The sequence below is a fragment of the Phoca vitulina genome, unplaced genomic scaffold (genome assembly GCF_004348235.1).
Source record: "Phoca vitulina isolate PV1807 unplaced genomic scaffold, GSC_HSeal_1.0 scaffold100, whole genome shotgun sequence".
In the NCBI taxonomy this organism is placed as follows: domain Eukaryota; kingdom Metazoa; phylum Chordata; class Mammalia; order Carnivora; family Phocidae; genus Phoca; species Phoca vitulina.
Window position 1 is genome coordinate 1,347,293 of NW_022589803.1, and position 11,972 is coordinate 1,359,264.

Below are 11,972 nucleotides of genomic sequence, written 5' to 3' on the forward strand. Positions count from 1 at the left end.
CTCTGTGCTCACCTGTGCCAAGTGCCCCCTGCTCTGTGCTCACCTGTGCCGAGCGCCCCCACTCTTTGCTCACCTGTGCCGAGGCCCCTTGCTCTGTGCTCACCTGTGCCAGGTGCCCCCACTCTGTGCTCGCCTGTGCCGAGGCCCCTTGCTCTGTGCTCACCTGTGCCGAGTGCCCCCTGCTCTGTGCTCACCTGTGCCGAGTGCCCCCTGCTCTGTGCTCACCTGTGCCAGGTGCCCCCACTCTGTGCTCACCTGTGCCGAGGCCCCTTGCTCTGTGCTCACCTGTGCCGAGTGCCCCCTGCTCTGTGCTCACCTGTGCCGAGCACCCCCACTCAGTGCTCACCTGTGCCGAGTGCCCCCTGCTCTGTGCTCACCTGTGCCGAGTGCCCCCTGCTCTGTGCTCACCTGTGCCGAGCGCTCCCACTCAGTGCTCACCTGTGCCGAGGCCCCTTGCTCTGTGCTCACCTGTGCCGAGTAACTCCCTCTGTGCTCACCTGTGTCAAGGAACAGCCCACCTGCAGTGTCTTGTGAGGCTTAGTGAGAATCTGAGCCTCATGCAGCATTCATTTCTCTTAAATTCCAGAGTGAAAATAACTAATAAACTAACAAACACGCGAGAGGATCCCATTTCAGAGGATAATTGGTTAATATTCAACAGCTTCTTTGAATTTATGTGGGGAAAACTCAGACCATTTTGTATTACTAAACATCCATGCAGCTGCTGCCTGGGCTGTACATGGAAGGCCATGGTCAGGGACCCCCTGTGGGGCAAGCCCTCGCTTGTCACTGGCTCAGTGGAGTCCCCTCAGAGGCATTAGACCATGGAGGTCCAGCTCCAGACCCAAACTCTGGTCCGATCTCAGCTTGGCTACTTTCTTTCTTGTCCTGGAGCCTCAGTTTCCTCACAGGAACACACGGCGACCATCACTGGAGTTGGTTGTTCTGAGGATGAAATGATTGAAATGTGCATCCTCACAAGAGCAGAGGCAATCCACTCCCCGACAGGGGCAGCCTGGCGTTAGCATCCCACAGCAGCTTCCCTGGTGCAGGGAGAGAGGCCAAGAGTGGGAGGTTGGCGCTCCAGGCCCGTCTCCTGCAGGGGCAAGTGTGACCAGTGTTGACGTAACCTCTCTGAGCCTTGTTTCCACAGTAGTGAGAAGGTGGGGACTGGAAAGTCAGCCTTCTCTGACAGCTGTTGCCCTCAAGGTATTGGTGGCCTCTGCGGCCCCGGGAAGCTGGGCAATGTCCTTGCAGAGTGTCACCTTCAGGGATCCTCAGAGGGCAACGATGACACCGAGTGACCGACAGCTGAGGGCCAGCCTCTGCTGGTCAGGGGAAGCAGGAGGACAAGCCCTCCCTCAGTGGTCCCGGAGTGCCATAAGGACAGAAACACCCAGGGGCCTCAGAATGGGGGGGCATGTGCTAATTCTGCTCTCATAGTGGGACATCAGCCAACCCTGAGGCAGACCTCATGCGCACCATGGCCAGAGTGTGTGACATCGGCACTCTGCAGGCCACATTTAATCGGCATAGCCCATGTCATGAGGGTGACACTGTGGTGCATCCCCATCCTGGGTCCACCTTCACAGGTTCAGGACCTCGGCCTTGGAGGATGCTGCCCGGGCGCAGGTGCCTGGCCAGCAGCTCCATGCGCTCACGGTGCCCACCCAGAGCCTTCCTCACCTACCAGGAGGCCCTGGCCGCCTTTGGTGGGGAACCTGAGTGCCCAGGCCCCTGGGCAGGGACCTGGCCATCCCCAGCATTCTGGTCCAGCTGAGCCTGCCCTCTGTCGCAGGCATGGGGCCACAGCATGCCATGCAGACTGCCGAGCGGCTCTACACACAAGGTTACATCAGCTACCCGCGGACTGAGACCACCCACTACCCCGAGAACTTTGACCTGAAGGGCCCTCTGCGGCAGCAAGCCAACCACCCGTACTGGGCCGACACGGTGAGCAGAGCCACTGGGCACACTTGTTGCCAGGGTCTTGGGACCCAGCCCAGGCTCTTTGGCCAAACCCAGAACTGGTGCTGGCTCCCTCCGCAGACAGGACTCACACCACCTTGTCTTCTCTCCCTCAGGTAAAGCGCTTGTTAGCAGAAGGTATCAATCGGCCACGGAAGGGCCATGACGCTGGCGACCATCCCCCCATCACCCCCATGAGGTCTGCCACAGAGGCCGAATTAGGTATTGGGCACTCCCCCCAACACATACACACACACACACACACACACACACGCACACACACACTCTCTCCAAGCTTCTGGGTGGGAAGCTACATGGCACCTTTGGACGGTGTCAGGCCCCGTTGGCAATATGAGGGCTCCCTCCCTCCCCCACCTGCCCCTGGCTGTGGCAGAGGGGGTCGCCTGAAAGTTGTGTTCTGTGGCCGAGGGACAGGACAGAAGTGAAGTGGCGGCAGGTGTGTGGTGGCGTGCCTGAGTGCAGGGTGCAGGCGGCTGCTCGCAGGAGGCGAGTGGGAAGGTGAGACAGACGGGCAAGGACGGAACAGGACAGGACCAAGCGAGACAGGGAGTGCTAGGGCCCAGCCTGCTTCCCACCTGATCAAGGCTGGGGGAGGAGTCAGGGAAGAGGAGAGGTAGAGACAGGAGCCACTGGGCACAGCCCAAGTTTGAAGTGACGGTGGCAAGTCCCTAGCTGCGGACTGGCCAGGCCCTGAAGAGCAGTCCCACCTCAAAGCCGGGGTGGGAGCCGTAGCTGTGAAGGAACCGCCACGGCCCGGGAGACTCACTTTCCCCTCCTCCTCTCTCGAGCTTCGGTGCAGGCCAGCCCTGGCATCCCGTGCCGACAGCTAGGGCCCTGCTGCCGGAGTGAGAGCGCTGGCCGGCGGGGGGGGCCTCAGAGCCAGTCCCCGGCCGGTGACCAGCTGCTGTGTCCGTTGCAGGGAGCGAGGCTTGGCGGCTGTATGAGTACATCACCAGACACTTCATCGCCACGGTTAGCTACGACTGCAGGTACCTCCAGAGCACCATTTCCTTCCGAATCGGGCCCGAGCACTTCACCTGCACAGGGAAAACCGTCATGTCTCCAGGTAGAACCGCAGGTCCCAGCGTGGCTCCTCCCACACCTCCACAGACGGACAGAATGTTCTCCATCGGACCTGGGGAGGGGGTCTCAGTGTCTTGGGCCTGGGCTGCCTGGGATGGGACCCTGAGTGGCAGCACCCTGTGTCTCCAGGCTTCACGGAGATCATGCCCTGGCAGAGCGTGCCACTGGAGGAGAGCCTGCCCACCTGCCAGAGGGGTGATACCTTTCCCGTGAGCGAGATGAAGATGCTGGAGAAGCAGACGAGCCCGCCCGACTACCTGACGGAGGCTGAGCTCATCACACTCATGGAGAAGCACGGCATCGGTGGGTGCACCCGCCCTCCCGCCTGCCCAGGCCCCGGGCCCGAGGGTCCCCATCCCAGGACCGGGGTCTAGGAGACGGTGCTTCCAGAGCTGCTCAGTGACCCCTCCGTGCCCAGCACCTGGTAATCGGGGCCCAGGGTGTGGCCAGCTCCCCAGGCACTGATCACTCTGATGGGAACTGCCTGTTCCCTGATGTGCTGCACCAGCTGACCAGGCTCTAGAGGGCTGCGAACAGTCCAGGTTGCTGTACCTGGTTTCGGCTCTATCACTAACAGTCGTGACAGGTGACGTCTCACCCGAGGCTAGGGTTCTAGTGACAGTGGTGGCCTCAGCTGGAGAGCTGAGCCTGCTTCTTCCAGGGGCCTGGGTGCCTATGGTGGGTCCTGCCCTGGGTCCTCAGGTATAGATGCTGTGGGGTGGGGGTGCTGCTCCCCCAGCATCCTCTCTCCTTCCCTGTTGACAAGACATCCATGTCTCCCTAGACCCCATGACCAAAATGAGTTTGTGTCCTCGAAGAGGGCTCATGTGACCTTCTGAACATGACAGTGCCACTGTTGACCGGGCGCCCCCAGGGCTGCGTGAAGACGCTCTCCCCGGGGGAGGGGGGTGCCACTCCAGGGGTGGCAGGAATGCAGTGGGCACGGTGGGGAGTGTGCTGGTTCAGATCCCAGTCCCAGCATCATCCTTCAAGTGTGGTACCTCGGTGGTCTCAGCCTCTGAGCACCATCTAAGGAGGCTCCTCAGCATGGCGGAGCAGTAAGGGCAGCATCCCTGAAGTCTCCAGGGGAGGTGCCGCCCCGGAAACTGACCGCGAGGGACCTAGGAGCCAGAAAGTGGGCAATACTGAGCAGGTTTCAGAGGGGACGATTTGGCAGCGAGCATGGGAATTCCTCCGTGTTCAGGGGTCTTGAGCCCTGGTTCTAGAAGGGTCGAGTGTCTCAGCATCGAGGCAGGAGAGGCCGAGGAGGTCACATTTCCCAGGTGTGAGGGGCAGGTAGAATGAACTCCCATGATGTTGGCAGAGTTCCTTAACCTCTATGAGCCCTTGTCTGTAGAGGGGGATTAAGCACCGAGCGCCGGCGCTGGGAGGGCCATTTTTTGATTCATAAGACCATTCTCGAAACACATACTGTGGTGTCCTGCACAGTGCTGGCCAAAAACAGAGGGGAAGGGTCTGAGAACCAGGGCCCGCGTGGTGGGTGGGGGCAGACATGGAGCCTGCAGCGTGACGGGCGCAGGCCGAGGAAGCCCGGGGCCTTGCCGTGTGTTTCAGGGACGGACGCCAGCATCCCCGTGCACATCAACAACATCTGTCAGCGCAACTATGTCACTGTGGAGAGTGGGCGCCGGCTCAGACCCACCAACCTGGGCATCGTCCTGGTGCACGGCTACTACAAGATCGGTGAGTCTGGCTGAGCTGTGGCGCTGCGTTTATCGGCCCACAGCCTCTGCCGGGCCAATAAACTCCCACTGCGAGGGTGCTACACCGGCCCCCGTGAGGACGTGCCCCAGTAGGGGCTCTGTGTGGTTGATGCATGAATGGTCACGTGCAAAGGATCCAAAAGGTGGGGTGCGGGGGGCTCTTCCCCACAGACCGGCTCCTGGTGGGGCCCGGGTCCTCCTTGTGGAGCTGTCTGCTCTGTCCCCGAGAGGTTCCCAGGGGACCAGGGGAGATGTCAGAGCACAGGCCTGGCCCGAGGACTCCCAGGAACTGTGACACCGTCCTAGAGACAGGATGTCCCTGGCCACTCCATGCAGGATTTTCTGGGTAGGAGATCAGGAAAGGCCTGGGGTCACGGGACTCCAGCCTGCGCTGGCCAGGGGGCGGCCACAGCCCCTCAGTGCGAGTGCTCACAGTGGCACCTCACCCCCCCCCACCCTGCAGATGCGGAGCTGGTGCTCCCCACCATCCGCAGTGCGGTCGAGAAGCAACTGAACCTGATCGCCCAGGGCAAGGCCGACTACCGCCAGGTCCTGGGCCACACACTGGACGTCTTCAAGAGGAAGTTCCACTACTTCGTGGACTCTATCGCCGGTGAGGCCTGCCTCTTCCCTACCCCTGGGCCAGGGCCGCCACGGCCGTGCGGGACCAGCATCCAGATCTGGGCTCCAGGCTCTGGGGCTCCGTTGGGAGGATGAGGCAGTGGCGCCTCACTGCTGGGCCGTCCTCATCATCGGGGTTAAAGAGTGGGCATCTCAACACCACACGCGAGGTACCTGGCTCGGGTGACCAATGCGGCTGCAGCTCTGCCTTCCCGTGACCCCCGCACCCTTGGGGATAGAGACGCACTCACTCCGATGCTTGCCCACTCACGGGGGCCTCCCCTCCACCCGCCTGTCCAAGGTGGAGGTGGGCTGCCGGGCCCGGAGGATATGACTCTTCCTTGCACTGCTTGCCCTCAGGCATGGACGAGCTGATGGAGGTGTCTTTTTCGCCCCTGGCGGCCACGGGCAAGCCCCTGTCCCGCTGCGGGAAGTGCCACCGGTTCATGAAGTACATTCAGGTAAGTGGGGTGAAGGGCTGTGGCCACCCCTTCTGGCCTCTGGCGCCATTGTGCGCAGGCTTGGGCAAGTCTTGTCACCTCTGGAGGCCTCTGCTTTATCTTCAGTCCTACAGGAATAATAGTCTTGGTCCTGGTGGTCACACACGCTTGAGAGGCCTACCGCAGCCTCGCCCACAGACACCCACAGTATGCCCCTGACCCCAGGAGCATGTAAGCTGTGAGGCCGCTTAAACACATTGTCCATTCTTTCCCAACAACACCTTATTTGCTGTCCTGGATGTTCATAGACACACAGGGAATTTAGAACTGCTTTTCTTCACGCATGCAGCAAGTGTCCTGAGACTCGTGGCCAGGCGTCCTTGCCTGAGAGGTTGTTGCCTGGCAGCACGTTCCACGTTATGCATTATGTATTATGTGTTACGCGTTACAGATTACATGTGACACGTGTATTACATAGGTCTGTATTCTGCCATTACCTGCGGAGGTGTACATAGGTATTATGCATTATGCATTAGTATTTTGTGTTACATGGTATTCGTGTGTTGTATAAGCAGTGTATTAGGCTGTGTATGTGGTATATGTGTGTCATGTATTATGTATTACATGTTACATTTTCTGTATCACATACCATGTTATGCACGACTCGTTACATGTTCCATAGTCTGTGTTGTCTAGCATATGTTACAGGTTACGTGTTACATGCGTTACGTATCACGTTACCGGTTACTTCGGTATTATGAGAGTGAGGGTGGACAGGAGAGTTGGTGGCCTCGGTGACCCCAAACCCCCTCCCTGGTGTTACTGCAGGCCAAGCCGAGCCGCCTGCACTGCTCGCACTGTGACGAGACCTACACCCTCCCCCAGAACGGCACCATCAAGCTCTACAAGGAGCTCCGGTGCCCACTGGATGACTTCGAGCTGGTCCTGTGGTCATCGGGCTCTCGGGGCAAGAGCTACCCACTGTGCCCCTACTGCTCCAACCACCCGCCCTTCCGAGACATGAAGAAAGGTGAGTGCCGTGTCTCTGGGCCTCGGCTGCTCCCTCCGGAGACAGGCCCTGCCCCTGCCCCACACCATGCTGGCCTCTGAGGGGCCCCTCCCCGGCCCCAGCCCCCTCGCCGGCGTGGGGGTAGGAGACCTGGGGTGGATTTGGGCCCCGCTGAGGCGGAGCCAGCCGTCTGCCCCTCTCCATGCTGGTCAGAATCAAGTGGGCACCTACAGTCAGCTCATTCGGGATCTGGGCAGTAGGCGTGCTGTGCCCCCTCCCAGGCTAGGGTGAGTGAGAGGATGCAGCAGGCTGGGGGACCCCTCCTGGCAAGGGGTGCGCCCTCAGTCAGCGTCCACCACTGTTCTCTCTCCTCACGGTTATTACTGGAGAAAGGAGAGCATGTGTCCAGGTGGGACCGAGAGTCTAGAGGGGGCCCAGGGCCCAGCACACTCACCCTGGCCTGTGCCGTCTCTTTTACACCCCATGCTATAGACAGGAGCGAGGCACAGCGAGAGGCATCTACCCACTTTCATCTGGGGGTCTCGGGAGCCCTCAGGGGTCTCAATTCACCTCTCCTGACTCAAGCCTCACCTGTGAGGCAGGGACAGTCTGCATTTGAGCTGCTGGGGTCACTGAGGTCCTTCCCTGCCCTCCAGCAGCTTCCAGGGAAGCCGACGGCCCCGTGTGACTCAGTGGTATAATGAGCTGTGGAAGCAAAGTGAAGGGGAGATTGAACCTGGCTGGGGGCCACCAGGAAGGCCTTCTGGAAATGATTGGGGGGTTGGTGCTCAGAGGTTGAGGAGGTTTTAGATAAGCAGAGAAGCAGGGGCAGTGACAGCAGGGGAATCCAGAGCCAGGGTGTGCAAGGCCGAGAGGAGCGCTTTCTGCTGGGATGAGGGGTCTGGACCGTGAGGCCCTGGAGAAGGCCCCTGGGGGGGGGGGGGCTGGGGGTGCGCATCAGGCTGCCCTCTCCCCATCAGGCATGGGCTGCAATGAGTGCACACACCCCACCTGCCAGCACTCGCTGAGCATGCTGGGCATCGGCCAGTGCGTGGAATGCGAGAGCGGCGTGCTGGTGCTGGACCCCACCTCAGGCCCCAAGTGGAAGGTGGCCTGCAACAAGTGCAATGTGGTGGCGCACTGCTTCGAGAACGCCTACCGAGTGCGCGTGTCGGCCGACACCTGCCGCACCTGCGAGGCTGCCCTGCTCGCCGTGGACTTCAACAAGGCCAAGTCCCCGCTCCCGGGCGACGAGACCCAGCACACGGGCTGTGTCTTCTGCGACCCCATTTTCCAGGAGCTCGTGGAGCTGAAGCACGCGGCCTCCTGCCACCCCATGCACCGCGGTGGGCCGGGGAGGAGGCAGGGCCGAGGGCGGGCCCGGGGCCGGCGGCCCCCCGGGAAGCCCAGTGCCAGGCGGCCCAAGGACAAGATGTCAGCCCTGGCTGCCTACTTTGTATGATGGCCCCGCAGTCCCTCGCCAGGCTCCACCCAGGTGTCCCGTGGGCCATGGAAATCATTAAAATGCATTTTGTCTTCTCCAAAGCAAACAGCTCAGGACCTTTCACTGGAGCCAGAGGGTTATGGTGTCCTCCCTGCCCTTCCCAGTCTCCCTGCCGCACCTCTCCCTTCATTCTGCACACACCACCTGAGTGCCCTTGCTCAGCCCACACCCCGGTGCTGCCTGTTGGGAGGCCACCAAGTGTGGGAAGGGGAATTGAGCCCTGTCCGAGGCTCATACCTTTCTTCAGTATGTGTGGGACGGCACGGTAGCTGTGTGCGCAAGCAGGAGGCGTCCCGATGTCTGCAAGGCAAGGGAGAAAGGAAGGCCCCAACGGCCTGTCATCCCAGGCAGATGTCGTAGGAGGGCGGCCTGTGGGAGGAGGCAGGGCTGAAAGAAGTCCTCACTGGACCTTGGCCATCCCCGCAGCCCACTGCTTGGGGTCAGAGGGCGGCTCTCAGCAGGTCTGCGTGTGGTGCGTGCGACTCTGGCGGCCTCCCAGGGCCTGTCCTGATACCTGTTCTCCCACGAGCCCTTATTGTCCCAGACAGAGGCAGGCCAGCCGCTTCCTCGGAGGAGCTGGGCCAGGGTGCCATGCTGAGCCGCAGGGAGCCCCACGGAAGCCGTCTGCATGCCCGATTTAGAAGAGAATCCATGAGCCACACGGCCCTGTGAGCTGCGCTGCACCTGCCACCCTTCCCGCTCTGGCCCTCGCGGGCTGGTGGTAAAACAGCTTTCCAAGCAGTGTGGCGCCACACCTCTGTGAGGGCCAGGTCAGAGACGTTTTGCACGAGGACTCCCCATCTGGGTAGCAGGTACTGGAATGTTCGAGGCTCTGAGAAGAGCTTCCATCAATAAATCTGTGACCACCCAGCATTCCAAGCAGGCACTGCACCCTCCAGTCTCCCTCTTCTGGGAGGCCCCAGCAAACCAACCTGGGTGTCCCTGGAACACTGTGGAAGCACTCTAGAAGTTCAAAGAAAATATGCAGTGAGCTGGGGAGGTGACGATGTGACCTGAGGGCAGGCTCCTGGGAAGCTGCTGGGATGGTGTCCCCAGGGAAGGGGGGGCCCTCAGATGCTTGTGTTCCTGCCCCCCCTCCCCTCTCGCTAGGACCAGACTCAGGGGCATCGGCAAGGCCACATCTGCCAGTGGGTAGTGTCCCTGGCATGGGGCTGTGCCCGCTCTGCCACCCCACCCATAGCGAGTGGCCCCAGGGTCTTCTCTATGGGAGGGTGATCCAACTCCATTCTGCTCTGAGATACACGCACATGCACACACACACACACGCACACACACATGCAGCCCAGGTGGATGGCCAGAGGGGCTCGGGGGCAGAGACTGTACCTTAGGCTTTAAACCCAAACTACCTATTCCTTACCAGGATTCTGCACTGAGGTTTCAGCCCCAAGCAGGACTAATCATAAAGGGTTCATTCATTTTTCTTTGCAACTGTCCCTTGTGTATGAATGTCCTTGGCATTCAAAGCTGGAGTCCACCTTCTGGGCCCCTTCATGTCGTATCCCCAACAGCATACAACTCTTCCAACGTGGCTGCCAGAGCCAGGAGGCCAGGAAGACACTAGGCCCATTCTGGCCGGAACAGCCTTCTGTGCTCCTTAGGACGGCACCTTCTGCCCTTGAGGTCAGGGAGGTCCGTAGCTTCAGGCTGACCTGTTCTGGAGGAGCAGGGGGCAGAACTCCTCAGACCAGGCCTTTGTGTGTGACCCACAGAAGCAGGCCCTGGTTGTCCGGCTGAATCGGCTGGACACAGACCATTGCCCCGGACAACGCCTATTCCGGTCACTTCGAGACTCTGGTGCACATCGCCACTAGGTGCCTCCTGTGCATCTGTTCGGCTGAGTGTGGCGCCCCTTCTGGAGCTGCTAGACAGGAGAAGGCCCCGTAAATTTGCAGTTAGGACCCTACTCCCCCTCCACCATGGATCAGTCAGACCCCTGAAGACCTGCAGATACCAGCAGCCAAGGAAGCTCTGCGGGCCCCCTTCAAGAAAGCAGCGCTGCCGGCAACAGGAAGCCAAGCGGGAGTCCCGGAAGTCAGGGGTGAGGGTTTCTACTTTCTTTCCAAGGTCACAGCATCGCTGATGGTTTGAAACCCAAGAGCAATGCTACCCCACCTCTGCAATGAGTCTGGCAATGTGAGAAGGGGTGGGGCGGGAAGATAGGAAGAGGTAGGTGTGACCACCTGCAGACGCAGGAGGTCCTATGGCGGGGGAGTAGAGGGTTCCAGGTGGGGATCCGGAATAATGGCCATGTGGGGACCAGGAGAGGGTTCAGTCAGAGGGGGCAGAGGCGGGAGGGAAACCCAGGCTGAACGCTTTGGGAGCTCCGTGTGCTCGGCTCACCAACGCCAGGGGCGCAGCCTGGGAAGAGAGGCAGAGCTGGAAGTCAGTGGCTGGGTGGGGTGGGTGATGTTGAAAGCTTCCTTTCACGAGGGTGAAAGCCAAGAGCCAGAAGCTGAGGCGTGGTGGAATGCAGACGGGGAGGAGTTGACAAGCCACAGGGCCCAAGTCATCTCAAAGGCAGTGCCTTGGCCTAGTGCCCCTAAGGGGCCAGCTCCTGGCCAAGTGGCAGTGCCGCACTTTGCTGTCATCTCTAAGCCTTGAATGGAATCTTGAGTGCAATCAGTGCTTCAGAGAGTTGAATGTGGGCCCTCGCTGAAGAGACCTGCAGGTGTCCCAGCTTTCACAGGCACCCCACTTCACGGTGTGGGAGGCCCTGTGCCAAGCACCGCTTCACCTGTGCCCTGGTTCTCAAACTTCACCCCACGGTCACCCTGATGCTGGCATTCTGGACAGACTTTAAGAAACACTGATGCAGGGTCTCACAACGACCTCATGAGATAGCTTGGTTGCTATAGTCCCCATTTTTCTGGTAAGGAAACAGGCCCAGATGAGCTAAGGAACATGTATGTTCAAGGTAGGACAAGTTATAAGAAGTAACCTGAAGCCTTGCTTGGGGTCACCACACTGACAGGGGCCTATAGGATCCAGGAAGGTGTAAGTAGGAGAATGGCATGAGCCAGCGCCCCTCTCCCACCCTGCTTTCTCTGCCTAAATACCTCCTACCCTCCAGGCTCACGTCTACCCAAAATGGTTTCCTTTCATATCAGCCAACTGCTAGTTCTCCAAGGTTTCTTGCTTCACTGAACCCCTCCTATTAGTGAAGCATCCTAGAGACCGTGATTCCTGGAAAGGACAGAGGCCCATATGTGGGCCTGAAAGTCAAGGAGGTGGGGCTGCAGTATGGCTGTTGAAGGCCCTTCTTCCATAAAAATGTTTTTTAATTTTTTTTAAATTATACTGTACAACTGCATTAATATAAAGATGAATATATTAATATATATTAAAAATTTTTTTTATCTAAAAGTTCATTTATTTCTTCTAGCTTGAAAAGAAAATGTTTTCATGGGCCTCTATAGTGGCAGAAAAATGCCGCCTCCAAAGATGTCCATGTCTTCATACCTGGAACCTGTGTTAGATTACATGGCAAAGGAGAGGGGCGCCTGGGTGGCTCAGTCGTTAAGCGTCTGCCTTCAGCTCGGGTCATGATCCCAGGGTCCTGGGATCGAGCCCCGCATCGGGCT

At 59.5% G+C, this 11,972-nt stretch overlaps 1 protein-coding gene across 3 annotated transcripts in view; it reads left to right on the top strand.

The window, feature by feature from the left end:
- TOP3B (DNA topoisomerase III beta) overlaps positions 1–8,470 on the top strand; it is a 23,298-nt gene extending 14,828 nt beyond the window's left edge. For all 3 annotated transcript variants that reach the window (XM_032397620.1, XM_032397622.1, XM_032397623.1), the window contains 9 exons: positions 1,799–1,953; positions 2,085–2,190; positions 2,909–3,055; positions 3,202–3,375; positions 4,648–4,776; positions 5,260–5,409; positions 5,778–5,878; positions 6,686–6,887; positions 7,847–8,470. In XM_032397620.1, the coding sequence (XP_032253511.1) occupies positions 1,799–1,953; positions 2,085–2,190; positions 2,909–3,055; positions 3,202–3,375; positions 4,648–4,776; positions 5,260–5,409; positions 5,778–5,878; positions 6,686–6,887; positions 7,847–8,328 (1,646 nt within the window). In that variant the 3' untranslated portion in view covers positions 8,329–8,470. The remainder of the gene's footprint in view (positions 1–1,798; positions 1,954–2,084; positions 2,191–2,908; positions 3,056–3,201; positions 3,376–4,647; positions 4,777–5,259; positions 5,410–5,777; positions 5,879–6,685; positions 6,888–7,846) is intronic.
- The last annotated feature ends 3,502 nt before the right edge of the window (positions 8,471–11,972 follow it).